Source organism: Xiphophorus hellerii, chromosome 7, assembly GCF_003331165.1.
Source record: "Xiphophorus hellerii strain 12219 chromosome 7, Xiphophorus_hellerii-4.1, whole genome shotgun sequence".
NCBI classification, from domain to species: domain Eukaryota; kingdom Metazoa; phylum Chordata; class Actinopteri; order Cyprinodontiformes; family Poeciliidae; genus Xiphophorus; species Xiphophorus hellerii.
Window position 1 is genome coordinate 8,420,175 of NC_045678.1, and position 14,377 is coordinate 8,434,551.

The 14,377-nt window shown below is 39.4% G+C and overlaps 1 protein-coding gene across 1 annotated transcript in view; it reads right to left on the reverse strand.

The window, feature by feature from the left end:
• Positions 1-576: 576 nt before the first annotated feature.
• Positions 577-14,377, reverse strand: part of slc49a4 (solute carrier family 49 member 4) — a 51,421-nt gene continuing 37,620 nt past the window's right edge. Inside the window, exons 8-9 of the mRNA XM_032567553.1 lie at positions 12,550-12,732; positions 577-2,240 (exon numbers count right to left, since the gene is read on the reverse strand). Of these exons, the coding sequence (XP_032423444.1) occupies positions 2,125-2,240; positions 12,550-12,732 (299 nt within the window). The 3' untranslated portion in view covers positions 577-2,124. The remainder of the gene's footprint in view (positions 2,241-12,549; positions 12,733-14,377) is intronic.

Consider the following 14,377-nt stretch of genomic DNA (forward strand, 5'->3'; position numbering starts at 1 on the left):
ACAAAGGGCTTTGGCTGATAATAATGGAAGGAAACTTCAACAAGAAGTCCGATGAAGCACGACGGACGCAAATAGAAATAAGACAGCATGTAAAAAGTCTTCCCATTCTGTGGAAGATTACACAGCGCATTCGCACCGCTCAAACGTTCACGTTTTGTCACATTAGAAACACAAATGGCAGTTTAAATACGACTTAAAGTGAGCGACCATCACAAAGTAAGTAGATCTTGTAAAGTTGAGTAAACGAAACTTAAAAAGTATGACAGGCATTTGTATTTAACCACCCGAGTCTTGTCGTGTGAAAGCAGGTAGGTACCTTTAAGCTAAGCTTTATGTCTACTCTTTGCACCAAAAAAACCTTCATAAATAAGTTTTACGCCTATTCGCAGTTCAGTATTTGCAGATTTTTCTGTGAAATGCAACTCCAAATTCTTGTAACTCTTGGAACATGATTTGATAACCATGCCGATATATACTTTTAACCACAATCATTCACTACTTTGTGTAAATCTATCACATAAAATAGATAAGACTAGAACAAAGGCAAACCATAATAATAGACAGAAATGTGCGCTGTAATTTGTAAAATCATCACTTTAATAAGGTGCTGAACATTTGTGACAGTCGTGTTTGTTTTACCCCAAAGGAACACAAAGTAATAACCAAATCCTAGGACGCTACCTAGTGTAAAAAACAAACAAACAGAAAATGACCTTTGACACAATCCAGAGATAAAATATTCACAGTGTGGACAGGAGGAGGGGGTTGAATGCACTGCACTGGATAATTAAGGCAACACATCTGTAGGTGAAAGAACCTTTTCTTTACAAGGCGAGAGAGGGAAAAACAGCACCAGGAACAAATTACACAGCCTTTTTTATCTCCAGAGGGAAAACATAAAAAATACTTTCTATAGTTTCTGGGGGGGAAAAAACCCACCAAAAAATAAGCATGTTAGACAAAACTTATTTTTTTTTCCCCTCTACAGGAGAGATTCGCTTTGTTAATATGGAGATGCTTTTGTTGTAGTTTTTATCAGGCAGCAAATCCGTGAGATGGGCTACTTTGCGTTTTTTTTTTAAGTCAGTTGCTGCAAAGAACTCTGCTGGTGCTTTGAACAAAAATAAAAATCGTTCGCAGGCTTGTATATATACAAAAAAAAAAGGTCTGTCATCAAACTTCTTGTTTCTGGTTGTTGTTAGTGTTGAGACATTCTTTTTGTTTCAATAAATACTGGCACACCGCTTAGGAAGAAAAGTGGATGATTTAAAAAAACAAAAAAAAGCTGTACAAAACAAATTAAAGTTACGTTAAAATTATGGACATAATTAGTTGTAAGTGGGCTGAAGAACTGAAAAGAAAACCCTCCGTCATGCGCTTCTCATTCCAAACGAGAAGCGCCGGTGAGTCCGGTCGCAAGTCCGCGTCTTTGGCTGGTGTCCAGCTGTTGATCTGACGGCATCCCTCTTTCTTTTTGCATAATATTCATTTTGAGAGGGCGATAAAACACAATTCAAGTGCCTCGCCTTTTTGCTGACAGGCGATATCACAGGTCGCTTAACGCTGTAGGGTCAGTTAAGCCTCCCGGTGAGTCATGGCCAGCACTAAAACACAAGGAGAGGTCCCAGTTTAATTCCTGAAGGGACTAGTCCTTACTTCAAAGTGCATGAAAGTCGCTCGGTGTTGAGTTGGACTCTGTTTGACGTCCCTTTTGTAAACTTCGAGGAGAGTTTTCCAGGTTCTTTTTGAGATGAGGCGAGTGGAAGCTTCCGGAGAGTGACTTTCCATCTCAAACTATCTGAGAAGGGGCAAACTGTTCGTTCAGGTGGGTCCACCTCAATTCATTCACGGACAAACAGAGGAAACCGTTAAAAACAGGTCAAACCATCATCAAAGCTTGGGTTAACTACTTCTAAGATGTAAACAACGACGCCTCCGTATGGCGGAAATGTGCATCACCCTCACCGCGGCTTTGCAGGTATACATATATACATTTACGTCCTAAAATTTTACGTCTCACAAACTTGCTCTCAGCGTCCCTTTTCTCCTCTTTACTGTGCAAGAGTAGGTGTTTAAATAGCCTTGATTTTCTTCGTCTTTTTTTTTTTTCTTTCCTCGTAAGCGTCACACGGAGACAAAGACGTCCAGGTAGAGACGATCGTAGGACTCCCTGAAGAAAAGGACGAGGACGAGGCTGAATAGACATGAGCCGGTTACGCACCAGTTCAGCCACGACAAGTCTGCGTGAGACAAAAAAAAAGACAAAAGTTTAGACACGAGGTTTTTAGTACAAGTTTAGAGCTAGGGTCTCCAACCTGAGGCTCTGGAGCCCAAACTTTGGCTAAAATGATTTTAAAAAATCAACAAACATGCTAAACTAGGTTTTAGAGGCAGGTGATATGCTCTTAAACTCTTATCACAATATTTGGTGGCATTTATTGTAATATTGATAAAAAAAAAAGTAAGTACCACTTATTGTGCTTGTCGCTGCAGTCAGAGGTTCACAAATAAAAAATATTGTTCTGCATTTAATCATTTTCATATCGACATGTCATAGAAAAAAAAAGTATTCATCTTTTTTATGTTTAAGTGAAATGCTCATTCTTTAAATATTCCAAAAAAAACAAAAAACAAAACCTGTAATTAATATTATGTTGTCCTTTTTTTTAAAACTCATGTAACTTTTGTGGCTCTAAGTAAGTTTTATTTACTGATCAGAGGGTAAAAAATGTCTCTTTGGGTCGTAAAGGTCGCAGACTCCTGGTTTTACCATTTCATTTACCAGCTGTAATTTTGAAACAAAGCTGCAACATCGCAAAATGTGGACAAAGTGAAGCTCTGTGAATCGTTTCCGAATGAACTGTAAGTCTGCAGACGCAGCCTACCAATGCATCACAAATAAAAGCATGCCCAAGTTAAGCCGTACATACATAAATCCTGAGCAATACACCACAATATATTGATATATACTGTACACCTTTCGAAAGAGTCATCAACATATATATTGAACCCAAATGAGTTGGTCAGATGCAAAGTGATTTATGCACAGGGCTAACATATAATCAATGAGAATTTCTGACCTACCATAAAGAAAATATGAGCTTGTGCTGCTCTTTTACAATCATTCTGAATAATTCAATGGTATTGGCGGAGTTCCCTGCTACCACTGACCTACACTTGAATCTAAGTGTTGTGTAGAGTGAGCCGTTTTATTTGGCCCGGTTTGTTCAGGCTCCATTAGGCACAGGGGAGTTGCTCTTGCTGTCTTCGTTAATGCTGAATTCGTTGGACAGGTTGGGAAGTTCACACCACCACCGAACCCCTAATTCCACATTGCCTTTAACACATCTAAGACACGCGCTTCTCTTCATCAAAATTAAATGATGCTAAGACCGTTTAAAACACATAAAACATAAACAGCCGTCAGATGGAATTTGACTGTGTCTTTAAAAAAAAACCAAGTCTGGTAAACTTGACCTGTTTGGCGAGGGAATCTCAGCCAGTAGAGAGGCAGTGGTGCTTTGCTCCAGAGAGCAGGCCAAACTAAATATAGGAAAATCAGGTCAAAACAAACAGTGGGGGGTCTGGGACACATGCCAGGACTACGTGCCACAACGCACAACGGCTCTGCTTTGAGTCAAGAAAATTAACACTCTCTCATCCAATGCAAGCCATCCAGGGTCTACCTGCAATACAGAACTGCAGAAGGTTATTAATTCAAACATTCCTTTCCAAATTGAACACAAACTCTTACCAGCTTTATTTAGAAAGTAAAAAAAAAAAAAAAGAAATCTACGTACAGAAAAAAAAATCTACGTGGGATATTAACACAATTCAACAGTAAGCGACTGAATTAATCAAAGAGGGGGTGCTTTTATTTTTAAAGAACCGTAAATGTCAGTAGCTGGGTTTTTTTTTTTTAAATGTGCAGAGAATTTTGTCAATATTTCACTAATGTCGAGGAGCACACCATTTTGAAATAGCGACGTTTCCATGAAATAAGAAACATAATAACTAAAGTCAGATGTGAATAAGTTTGTTTGTGCGATAAATCATTAAAAAGAATGCTGCGCCATGATCCTCCAACTACTTCCTGTCGTCGTCTTTTTTGTGGTTTGCATCAGTGGCAACATCCAGTAGTTGATCATGTAACTTGTGATGCAAAAAAAAAAAGAAAAGTGATTCCATTACAGTTATGCAAAATAAACCAATTCTGATTCGGCCAAACAACCACTTCATTCTAGCGGCAAAACTTTTTGTTGAAAAGTGACAACACGATTGTTGCTTCCATTAAGCAAATTTCTTTTTGAAATGCTAAATTGTGCAATTATGTGGTCAATGGAAACACAGGTAGTATCAATGACACAAGCTCAGAAGTGAGAGAATAAGATGTTAGGCTAAAGTAATTGCTATGAATACAAACACAAGGCTAGATTCTCAGTTTTCCAGGGCATTATTTTTAAAAGTGCTTAAATAGAACGTAACTGAACTTGTTCTCTTGATTCCTAAAGACATTTAAACCTAAAGGTTTCTTCAGTTCTGAAGATGAGCTGGGAGCTTCAGGCTTATAAATCGATCACATCAATAGGGATGTTAAGGTCGATGATAGGCCCGTTAGGGTAACCAGTATCTGACTGAGCAGTAGATACCCCAACTGGGCTTTTATAAAGTGATCCAAGATAAATAAAAACAACAAAAAACACTCTGCCCAGCTCAGAGAAGGATGAAAAAAAACCAGCTGGAAAAACATTGTCGTTCTAAATGTGGATGAAGTGTCCAAGAGACTCAGAAGGCTACATTTCATATATTGTATTTTAAACACAGACTGGTTTCCTTGACGGATAAAACCCCCTAAACACAAACTCAGTGATGTGATACAAGCAGTCCTGGGCAGTGAGGAATGTTTATACCTCTGCAGTGGAGAAACTAAAAAGCAGCCAGGCAAAAGCACTGTCCCAACGCAGAAGAGCGTCAAGCTTGAGTAATTCATCTACAGCACTCTTGAAGATTGCAAGGCAGAATGGGGATTCCAGAGGAGTGATTAAGTATAAAAACCCAACACAGGTGGCCTCAGATTTGATCTTTCTAAGCACCTACCTACAGTGCAGTGTTCTCATCTACACACGCATTCACACCTTCAAACGTGTGCTACTCACATGCTGCGATAAGTGACATCAACCCAAAGAACAATAAGATTTATTATCATCGTGTGTGGTCTCTGATTTTTGGAAAGCTGGCAGACGATTTTAAAATCTTGCCGTGTGAACCCGGCATATGTCAAGTGTCACTCTGTACAAGTCTTAGTCAAGACAACACTATTTTTTCAACTGCAGTATAAGTTACACAGTGTTGTCTCCATGTCTATGAGCACACAGATGAAACTGTAAGGCTTACACTGTCGCACACTTCATGCTCCTGTTTTTCTACGAAAAAATGGACATTGGGTAGGATGCACGAAGATGAAAGGCATGTGGTTCAAGAGCAGAGGGGTTGAGGGATTGGGATGTAGGTGTCTGCCGAGAGAAGTCAAGACTCCAGAAGCGGCCTCATTAATCAGGACTGTGTGAGTTGGACAGCAGGAGACCAGGCATGGAGGTAGGTTAATGGAGTGTATTTATCTGACGAGCATTCTCCGTCTCAAACTCTCTCCCTTTCTTGTCTGAGGCTCACCCATCTGAAGTTGGGAGAAACTCAGCGTGTTTGTCGGGGGGAGAGGCGACGGCTTTAAAGGAATGCTAATGCGATGCTGAAAGATTTACGAGATCTCTGATTTCTAAGGACAGAGTTGTCAGAAAGTCTGGAAGAAACTCAGCTGGAATACCTAACAAACGGAACAGGGGAGGAGGGAGCGACTGGGAGGAGAGCGAGAGGGACTTAAAAACAAAGTGACAATCATTCTTATTCTGAACAATTTTATTAAGTCAACGATTGCTCATTTTGTAAGGAAAGAGACGACAAAGGAACTAATCACAGATATTAACACCAGGAGAGTTTGAAATCTCATGAAAGTCTAAAACTCCCTACATAAATACATGAACCCCGGCTGAACCTCACATCTCTGACGTTCTTCTACGACCAGCACAAAACAAAGTTAACATGGTTTTTATTATGCTAAATTGAAATAGGGATTCAAGCAGGGATGATTGGAGTTACATTTTGTAGTCATTTTTGGAGATGAAATTTTACAATAAGCAGGATGAGATTGACAGAAACACTGATTGTTTTATATAAAGATGAGAAGACAGGCAGGTAGATACTGTAGATACCCTGTAAGAAGGACAAAGTAAAAACAAACTAATCCATCTGGAGAAGATAGTGAAAGTTTAGTAAGGAAGTTTGGTTAATGACCATTAGATGATAAAACAAAATGAACTGGGCCACATAAAATCTTTTCAACTATTATTTTTTGCTTTTTAATGACACTGATTTGCAATGCTAGTTTGTAGAGTGTGCTACTGGAAACTGTCAGATCCAAGTCTTTGCAAAACGTTGTAAAATCAAAGCATCGATTTAATTGGTGAACACAGCTACAACTGTAATGGCCAACCTGCTGTTGTTTTTATCGCAGAAGTAGGAAGAATTGTCCATTTTCTGTTTTAAGTAAATGAAGTTTGATTAAAAGCGGTGCAGTACAAAGTAGGCGAATAAATAAGCTGATAGTATGGCAGTCAAGTATATGCAATTATCTTACTTGGCGACAGGTCAGTCACGTGATGGGGAGCAAGAGCATCATTTCAGGAAATGGTTTATCTGTAGGATCACGTTCAGAGGGCAGCTGTGTGAGCGGCGACAGTCCCTCATATTAACAGCCTATTATAACTGCTGCCAGTGTCAGCAGAACAGTGCCTCTGATCGGCACAGGAACGGGTGTCGGCGGCCATCTTATGGCTTTTATGAGCCTTAATTGAGGTCAGAGTGGGGATGTGATTAATGACGCTCACTTCTTTACGGCATTGGCCTTTTGCATGAAAGCATTGGAAGGGGAAGAGTGGGGGGTCACACCTCGAGATGAATTAGGTGTGGATAACAAGATCACTTAGAAAGAATCATTTCATCTTACAAGTGTATCAAAATAAATTAGATCACAAAAAAGTACATTTTATTTAATAATTCAATTTGACACTTAAGTTAACTTTTCAATGATGTACAGAGATGCGTACAGAAAGTCTTCCTGAATACTACTTATAACTTCTTTGTGAGAAAAGCATCGCTGTCTCGGTACTGTCCGAGTCCATGATTAAAAGTTTGTCTTTTTCCCTGAAAACCTCCAGTGTTTAGGGGAGTTTTAAAGACAATTTCATTTCAGAACTGAATGCAAACTTTAGCAGAAACCAAAAAGAAATTGGTTTTGGGACTAAAGCAGAGCAGTAATTGTTCCTCAGAGCTGAATAATATGCGATTCCCCCGCCCCCAACACGTAGGAGGTCTGACAACGCACCGCTCTGTGGGAAAAACTCAACGCCACCCTTTAAGTTTCATCTCACCTTCCTCCTCCTCCACATGCAGTCTTGGTTCTACAGTACAATGCCCCTCCGCTGCTTTGCATTCCGCCCTGTGCTCCCTGTTCAATGACACAAACACTCTGCAGACGGAATCGAAGAGAGCGCATTCATGTTTGAGAGTCATGTGGTTCAGGAAGTTTTTTAAATATTCAAAACACAATGAAGTTGAAAGTTATCAAAGCTCACTGATCCACGACCAACCTCTAAGAGATATTACAATGAACAAGAGGGTAAATTCATAACCGCCTCCCTGCTCCCAGCGCCGACTGTTTAACGAGGAAGTGGGCAGCCAGAGGGAAAACTTTAAAGTGGAAAAAGAAGGGGATGTTTTTTGTTTTTTTTTTTCTTTAAAAGGTCAGTTTTGCTAAGTTTTGAATAGCGAGAGGTTACCGGGTTTCGAAGAGATGACGCTGATGCAGAATTGATTCGATTCAAAGTCTGAATCTTATTTTCCTCATCCATTATGAGACCACAGCGAGGATAAAATCATATTAATGAGACGCACACTGGAATACTTCCAAAGTGAATTTTGATAATCCAATTTTCTTTAGCACGAGTGATCTCTTGCGGAGAACAGAATGTTGTTTTAAAGACAAAACCGGATTCATTCATTTGTCACAAGGCAATATAAAGTTGGACAACTTGCACGTATAATTAAAAGCAGAATGTGTCTTATAAGAATGGAAATATAAGAGTGGAATAGAAAACATGCTGCAAAGTCGCATAAAACCCCACTACAAGCTGTTAGGATCATTAACCAGTCACGTTACAACCACCAACTTTCAATGAATCATGATGGGATTTTACGTAACAAAGACAAAGTGAAACCAGTTGCTTTAAAAGTCACTTAATTAGTAAATAGAGTCCAAATGTGTGTGATCTAATCTCTACGTAAGCACAGATCTTCTGAAAATGCCTCAGGGGTTTGTTAGAAAGCACCAAAAAAGAAAGATCCACAGCTCAGGTGAGAAAATCGACTGAGAGGAAAAGTTTTAGCTGCCAAAATTCGACTTTAGTAGAAGAGCATCAAGAACACAGCCAGAGTACAAAAAAAAAATCCTATCAAGAAACTTGGAAAGAAACATTTTGTGGCTGCCTGTAGCATCACAAAATGTTTTAGAGTCCAAAGAACAAACAGACTGCATGTTGCTGACTTTAAAATTGACTCTGAGCAGTGATATGTCTTTGGGACACAAAAAGAAAATATATTTTTTTGGTATTAAAGTGTCTAAAGTCATTACATCTGCTGCAACTATTTAAACGAAGAGACAACCCTTGCATTTTGTTACAGCGTGTCTCGAGTTCAGGACGTAAAAACCTGCTTCTTTAACAGTACTTAAGTCAATCTTCTTTTTGTCTGTGCCAGGGGTTACATGATTGCCACAAAAAAGAAGCTACCTAGATGTTTTTAAATAACTATTTTATATAGATATTATAAACCTTTACTAGAGCTTATCAAGTAAAGGTTTTTGACTTTTCATCAAACCCTTTTTGATGAAAAGTTATGTAAATAAGGAAGAGCCCCAATGATTAGTGCCTTAAAACAGAAAGAAATGGAGAAACAGTGATGCTCAGGGTCAATGGGGTGACATTTTGTGAAGAAGTCAGGTGTGGATTACTGTCCAAATGTCCCTCTCCTGGAGACTCCTCAAACATGAGGCTGGATGACACAAAAACAGATTTCTTTTGGCCATTACGGCGAACACTGCCGGCGGTGTTTACCCAACACTTGTCATTACCCTGAGGTTGTCACCCCAACAGTGAAAAATGACGGCAACAGCGGCCTGCTGTGAGGGGCATTTATCAATGCCTCGGAAATGGGAAGTTTAGTTCAGGATGGCAACGAACCCTGTGATCGTTCTAGACGCTCAGGGTCAGCTGCTCTTGGAAATATTCTGAAATATTTCAAGAAGAAATGTTCTTCTTGAAATAAGAGCGTCCAGTTGCACATCAACACCAATGTTGTACCAAACCAGCAACAATCTGGAGAAAACGACACAATTCTACAAACTCAACCATGACGCTGTACGTCAGTGAAGCTTCGAGAACGTTTTGCCAGTTACTGCGTCTGATTGGATTCAAGTAAATGCTAAGAATCAATAGATGAGCAAATCTAAGAGAAACACCTCATGTTTAAATTACATTCTTGTTGTTAAATCTGGTCTGTAATACAGCAAAAACTCACCATCTTATTGTTAATCAGTCATTTAGGGCATGTAGAGACGACTTGGACAATTACTATGTAGCAGAGGAGCCTCGACTAGATGTTTTTGATCGATGACCGGTTTATGTGAAGATTTGACCTGTTGATACTGATTCAGCCAAACTGGATTTCTCTAGAAGAACTGTAATGCAAGGCGATATAAGCAAAAAGAATTCAAAATCTTTTCCAGATTTCCCGCCTTATTTATATTAGGAGCAAAGGCAAAAGTATCTATAAAAACAGGGTTTTACAACAAATACAAAGTGATTTGGGAGAGGACATTTTAAAATGCCTTTGAGATCTTTATATATGCACAGATTCCTCATTAGCGTAAGTGATACTACCAAGATGCTACCAACACTTACAAATAGACAAGCTCTAAAAGAAAAAAAGCAAGTTTGCTATAATACGTCTTGCTCTTTCTCACTCTCTCGCAGCCCAAATGAATCACAGGAATGTCTCAACATGTTGTGGAAAACACAGTTTCCATTTAAAAAGCTATTTTAAATCTCTGCAATTCCCCTTATTTTACTTACAACAGCTTACTAATGCTGAAAATTGTAAAAACTATAAATCTTTCTCATTTAGTAACATCATAGATGGTGCGATCTCTAATCAGAAAAGAGAATCAGATCTTTGAGTCGTCCACCAGCTGGTCACCAATTCAATTCAAAAATACTTTATCGATCCCAAAGGGAAATTAAATTGTGTTGCAACTCATTTAATTAAAGAGCTGTTGCTGAAATACAGCAATCTGTATTACAACGAATTTGAAGAAGTCTCCGACTGAAGACGCTCTGTTTTGCAATGGAGAGGACGGTCAGTGTTGTCCATAACGTTCTTATATTAAATTGAAGAAATTGTATATTTAAAAATTACGTGTCTTAATTTTCTTTTTAGAGCTCAGCAGGACATTTTTACGCAACGTGGAGAGCAATTAAAAGACAGACCAGAGATTTGATTTATTATTTTTGGATTCATATTGTGGTGAAGAATAAGAACAAGAGGGAAAATTCAATGCTAAAATATACACAAATCCCAGGATTGGGTCAATTTACAGCCCTAAGCACCACACCATGCCTGTTGAGACAAGGTGATGCGGGAGCAGACTTTCAGAGACGCTTTCCGAGTAAGAAGCTAGCAATCCACCGCCGTGGCAGCCATCTCCACGCTCCCTTTACTATGCCTGAAGCAAGGAGAAGTCTCGAACAAGAAACCTTGGGTGCATCATTATCTATTTATCAACTTCAAGGTTGCAAGTGCAAAAAAGGGAGAAACTAAAGCCTCCTTCTAATGTGCCTGATCTTTTCAATTCCTGACACACTGATTGTGGAGATCTGACTTAAACATCCCTGAGCTTCCCCCGTCACACACACACACACACACCAACACACCCCATGCACACAACATACTTAGATGTGCCGAGTCCTGCATTCAGCCACACCGTGTAGTCAATCATTCAGAGATGCAGAGAGAAATACAGAGCAGAGGATGCATCATGTATACTTTATAAGTTCAGCTCTCGTGTCAGGCTGCAGTAGATCAGTGCACACCTGATGTATTTCTGTCTCTTCCGTGATTCATCCTCGCACTGGCATGTGGTCATTTCAAATAAATCAGAAAACATTACCTGTCTTGTGGATCACAGATTTCAAAGCCGCTTTCACTCTGATTAAGTCGTCCCTTAACACTTCCCGTTGCGGCAAAAGATAAATCCGCAGACGCATCAACCCTTCTTACTGCTGCTCAACACGTGAAGCCGCACTGACGGTACAGCCTCTAATCGAACACCACGGGTGATTTATCAAAGCTAAATCGGATTCTAGCACCTTTAAGCAAGGAAATATGGAGGGGAAAAAAATCAAGCATCCCAAATAACAATATGGTTCTGAGTTTGCACCAGTATTCACACAGCAACAGCAGCTTTCATCAATGGCATAATTTTAGTTTTTCTTGCCTGGAAGACAGAAGAAATGCAGATGACAAGTTGTCCCATCCCTGCACGAATTGCTACATAAACTGACAGCCAGCTCAAAGACACAAAAGGAGGGAAATGCAACAAAGCTTTTGTACCTTTCAGTAGGTTAGCTTACCCTAGAAACAACATTTCCTTCCAGGTGCACCAGGATGTCTAATATTTACCCATTTAAACAGGAGTTCATGTGTGTTTACATAAGTAAGGTTGCAGATGATCCCCGTTCCCGAGGCAACCACGAAGCCTCTGCTTTTGGTGAAATAAAATGAGGTTAAATGCTTTACGTTTTCTGCAATTAATTAACTGGAATGAAAATGTAAAACTCTAACCCTTAACATGAATAAATAAAAGACAGAAAATATATAATGAACTATGCAAAAAATGCAAAACATAACAGTTGCAATGAAATGCACACAACAGTCAAATATAAATGAATTAAGTAAAAAAAATAAGTTGATGTGCGTATACCTCAAAATTTCTGCTGACTAAAATTATAAGGTCTTCTTGTTATAGTTTACTCTGCATCACCAGAACCAGAACCAAAACATGGAAAAGCAGCATTCAGTTTTTCATGCTCCAGAAATCTGGAACAAACTTCCAGAAAACTACAAAACAACCGAAACGTTGACTTCCTTTAAATCAAGGCTAAAACCCCGCCTCTTCAGAGCTGCCTTTGATTAATAACAACTGGAACATTGATTAATATAACTGACGTGTATGTTGTTTGATGATGGCCTCTGACAAAATGCAACGTTTATTGCTTGTTTGTTATTGTGTTGTGTTTTTATCGTGTAAATCACTTTGTTACTGAAATGTGCTACACAAATAAACTTGATTTGACCTTTTTACAGGTAATTTTCAGCCCTTACTTGTTGGGTAAAAGGTGAGGAAGAAGAGTAGAAGTCCAGCAGCCAAGTTCCCCAGGAAGGTGACGACACCACAGGTGATACCTTCAGGGACCGGGTACACCGTCTCAATGAAGAGTTCGAAGAATATCGGCACACTGCTGTTGACGAATATGCCAACCAGGATGCAGGAAGTGTAGAGGATGGCTGTGGAGAGATGAAACAAACGGCGGAACCAAATAAATAAAGAAATAAATATATTTTAAAGCAACACATTAATAAAATAAACCCGAGCGATTCTTTTGAAAGAAAGATACGAGGATGCAGTTTGTGGAACAGGAGTGATATATTCAACCTTTGAGGGCTTCCTGCTCCACCTTTTTTTTTTTTTTTTTTTTTTTTACCAGCACCAGATTTATGATGGACCTTCACCACGACACAACGGTCCATTTAGTAAGCGAGGCCTCCAGGTGGCAATTTAACAGGAAACCAAAATACTGTAGGTGTTTTCACAGTAAATGGCTTTCTTTCTCAAACCCAATTCCAGTGTGCTTTTGCCCCTTTTCCTCTGTGTGACATGATTGGTTTGTCACTCGAAATGTGTTTTTCCGGCTCAACTTCATAATTATGATGTTTCTCTTTCATGAGCGCTGTCTCAGAAGTAATTGGTCGGAGGCAGAAGGTGCACAAGCTAATAGAACATGTGAGCATAAAACACGTTTCTCTAGAACAGCGATTTGTTTTTCCACCAAATTGTGTTTTCGGTTTCTTCTTTCTTACTTAAATCTTTTAAATAATTCATCTTTAACTTTGGGGAAAATATTCATTGATGAATATATTAGCTCTGGACTCATAATTGTTGCAACTATCTTTACGAAAAGTTGAGTGAGGTGTGATGTATCCTGTCCTAATTCTTACTCTCCACTAATGGGGGGGAGACTGCTCGTACCAGTCTGGCATGTCGTGCAACAAAAACATGTTGATTGCCTTGGCCGACAAATTCAGTTTCAATTTATTTTGCAATATATCACTGGTTTTAGTTCGCCTGCGCACGCCACATTAAGATGCAGCTCATGTCACGGATCCTACAGTACATCAAAATGAAATTTCTTATTCTTTTGCCAAAATGCACAGGTGTCCACTTGGTTAACAGCTTGTCTCATTTGTTGCTTGTGCACGGCGCGAATGAGCAAAACCAGCTCACAGGAACTACATTCACTATTTTCAAAATTTGCTGGAATTGTTGGCGGGCGAGCTTTTAATTCGACATCTACCGATTCGATCCGAGGTGACGCCAACGTGTAAAGAAACCAACTCATCGCGCCAGAGTCCCCGCTTTCTTCCTAATCTCAGCGAAACGATGGCAATGTGTCTGCATGTTCCTTTTATCGCAGCTCCTCTGAGGTACATCGCATTCCTGAGAACAGGTTTGCAACTGGGAATCCTCGCCCCCTAGAGGCCGCCTTCAAAAGGAGATGTGTTTTCTGTATATCGGGTCCCAAAAGGTAGGAGGAGACCCTTTGAAGGAAGACGATAACTAATCATTTCTGAGGAATGCTTTGAATATTGTAAGCTGGCAGAAAATGTAAAAATGAGAACACGACCAGAATTTAGCGCTACAGATCTATAAATATTTGTTACATGAAAGACTTGTATCCATTCATTGCCTTCTGAGTAAGTGAACTGTCACCCCGTAACAAAAAGGTGTTTGGGTTACATCTAGCACATGCCGAAATAGAATACCTTGTGTTCCATCTTAGCATATGTGATATTTCTATAGATAATCCTGTTTTCCACCCACTTGTTCATGTTTTAATTGTGGATTCTATGTTAACCAATATTTGGAGTGGGT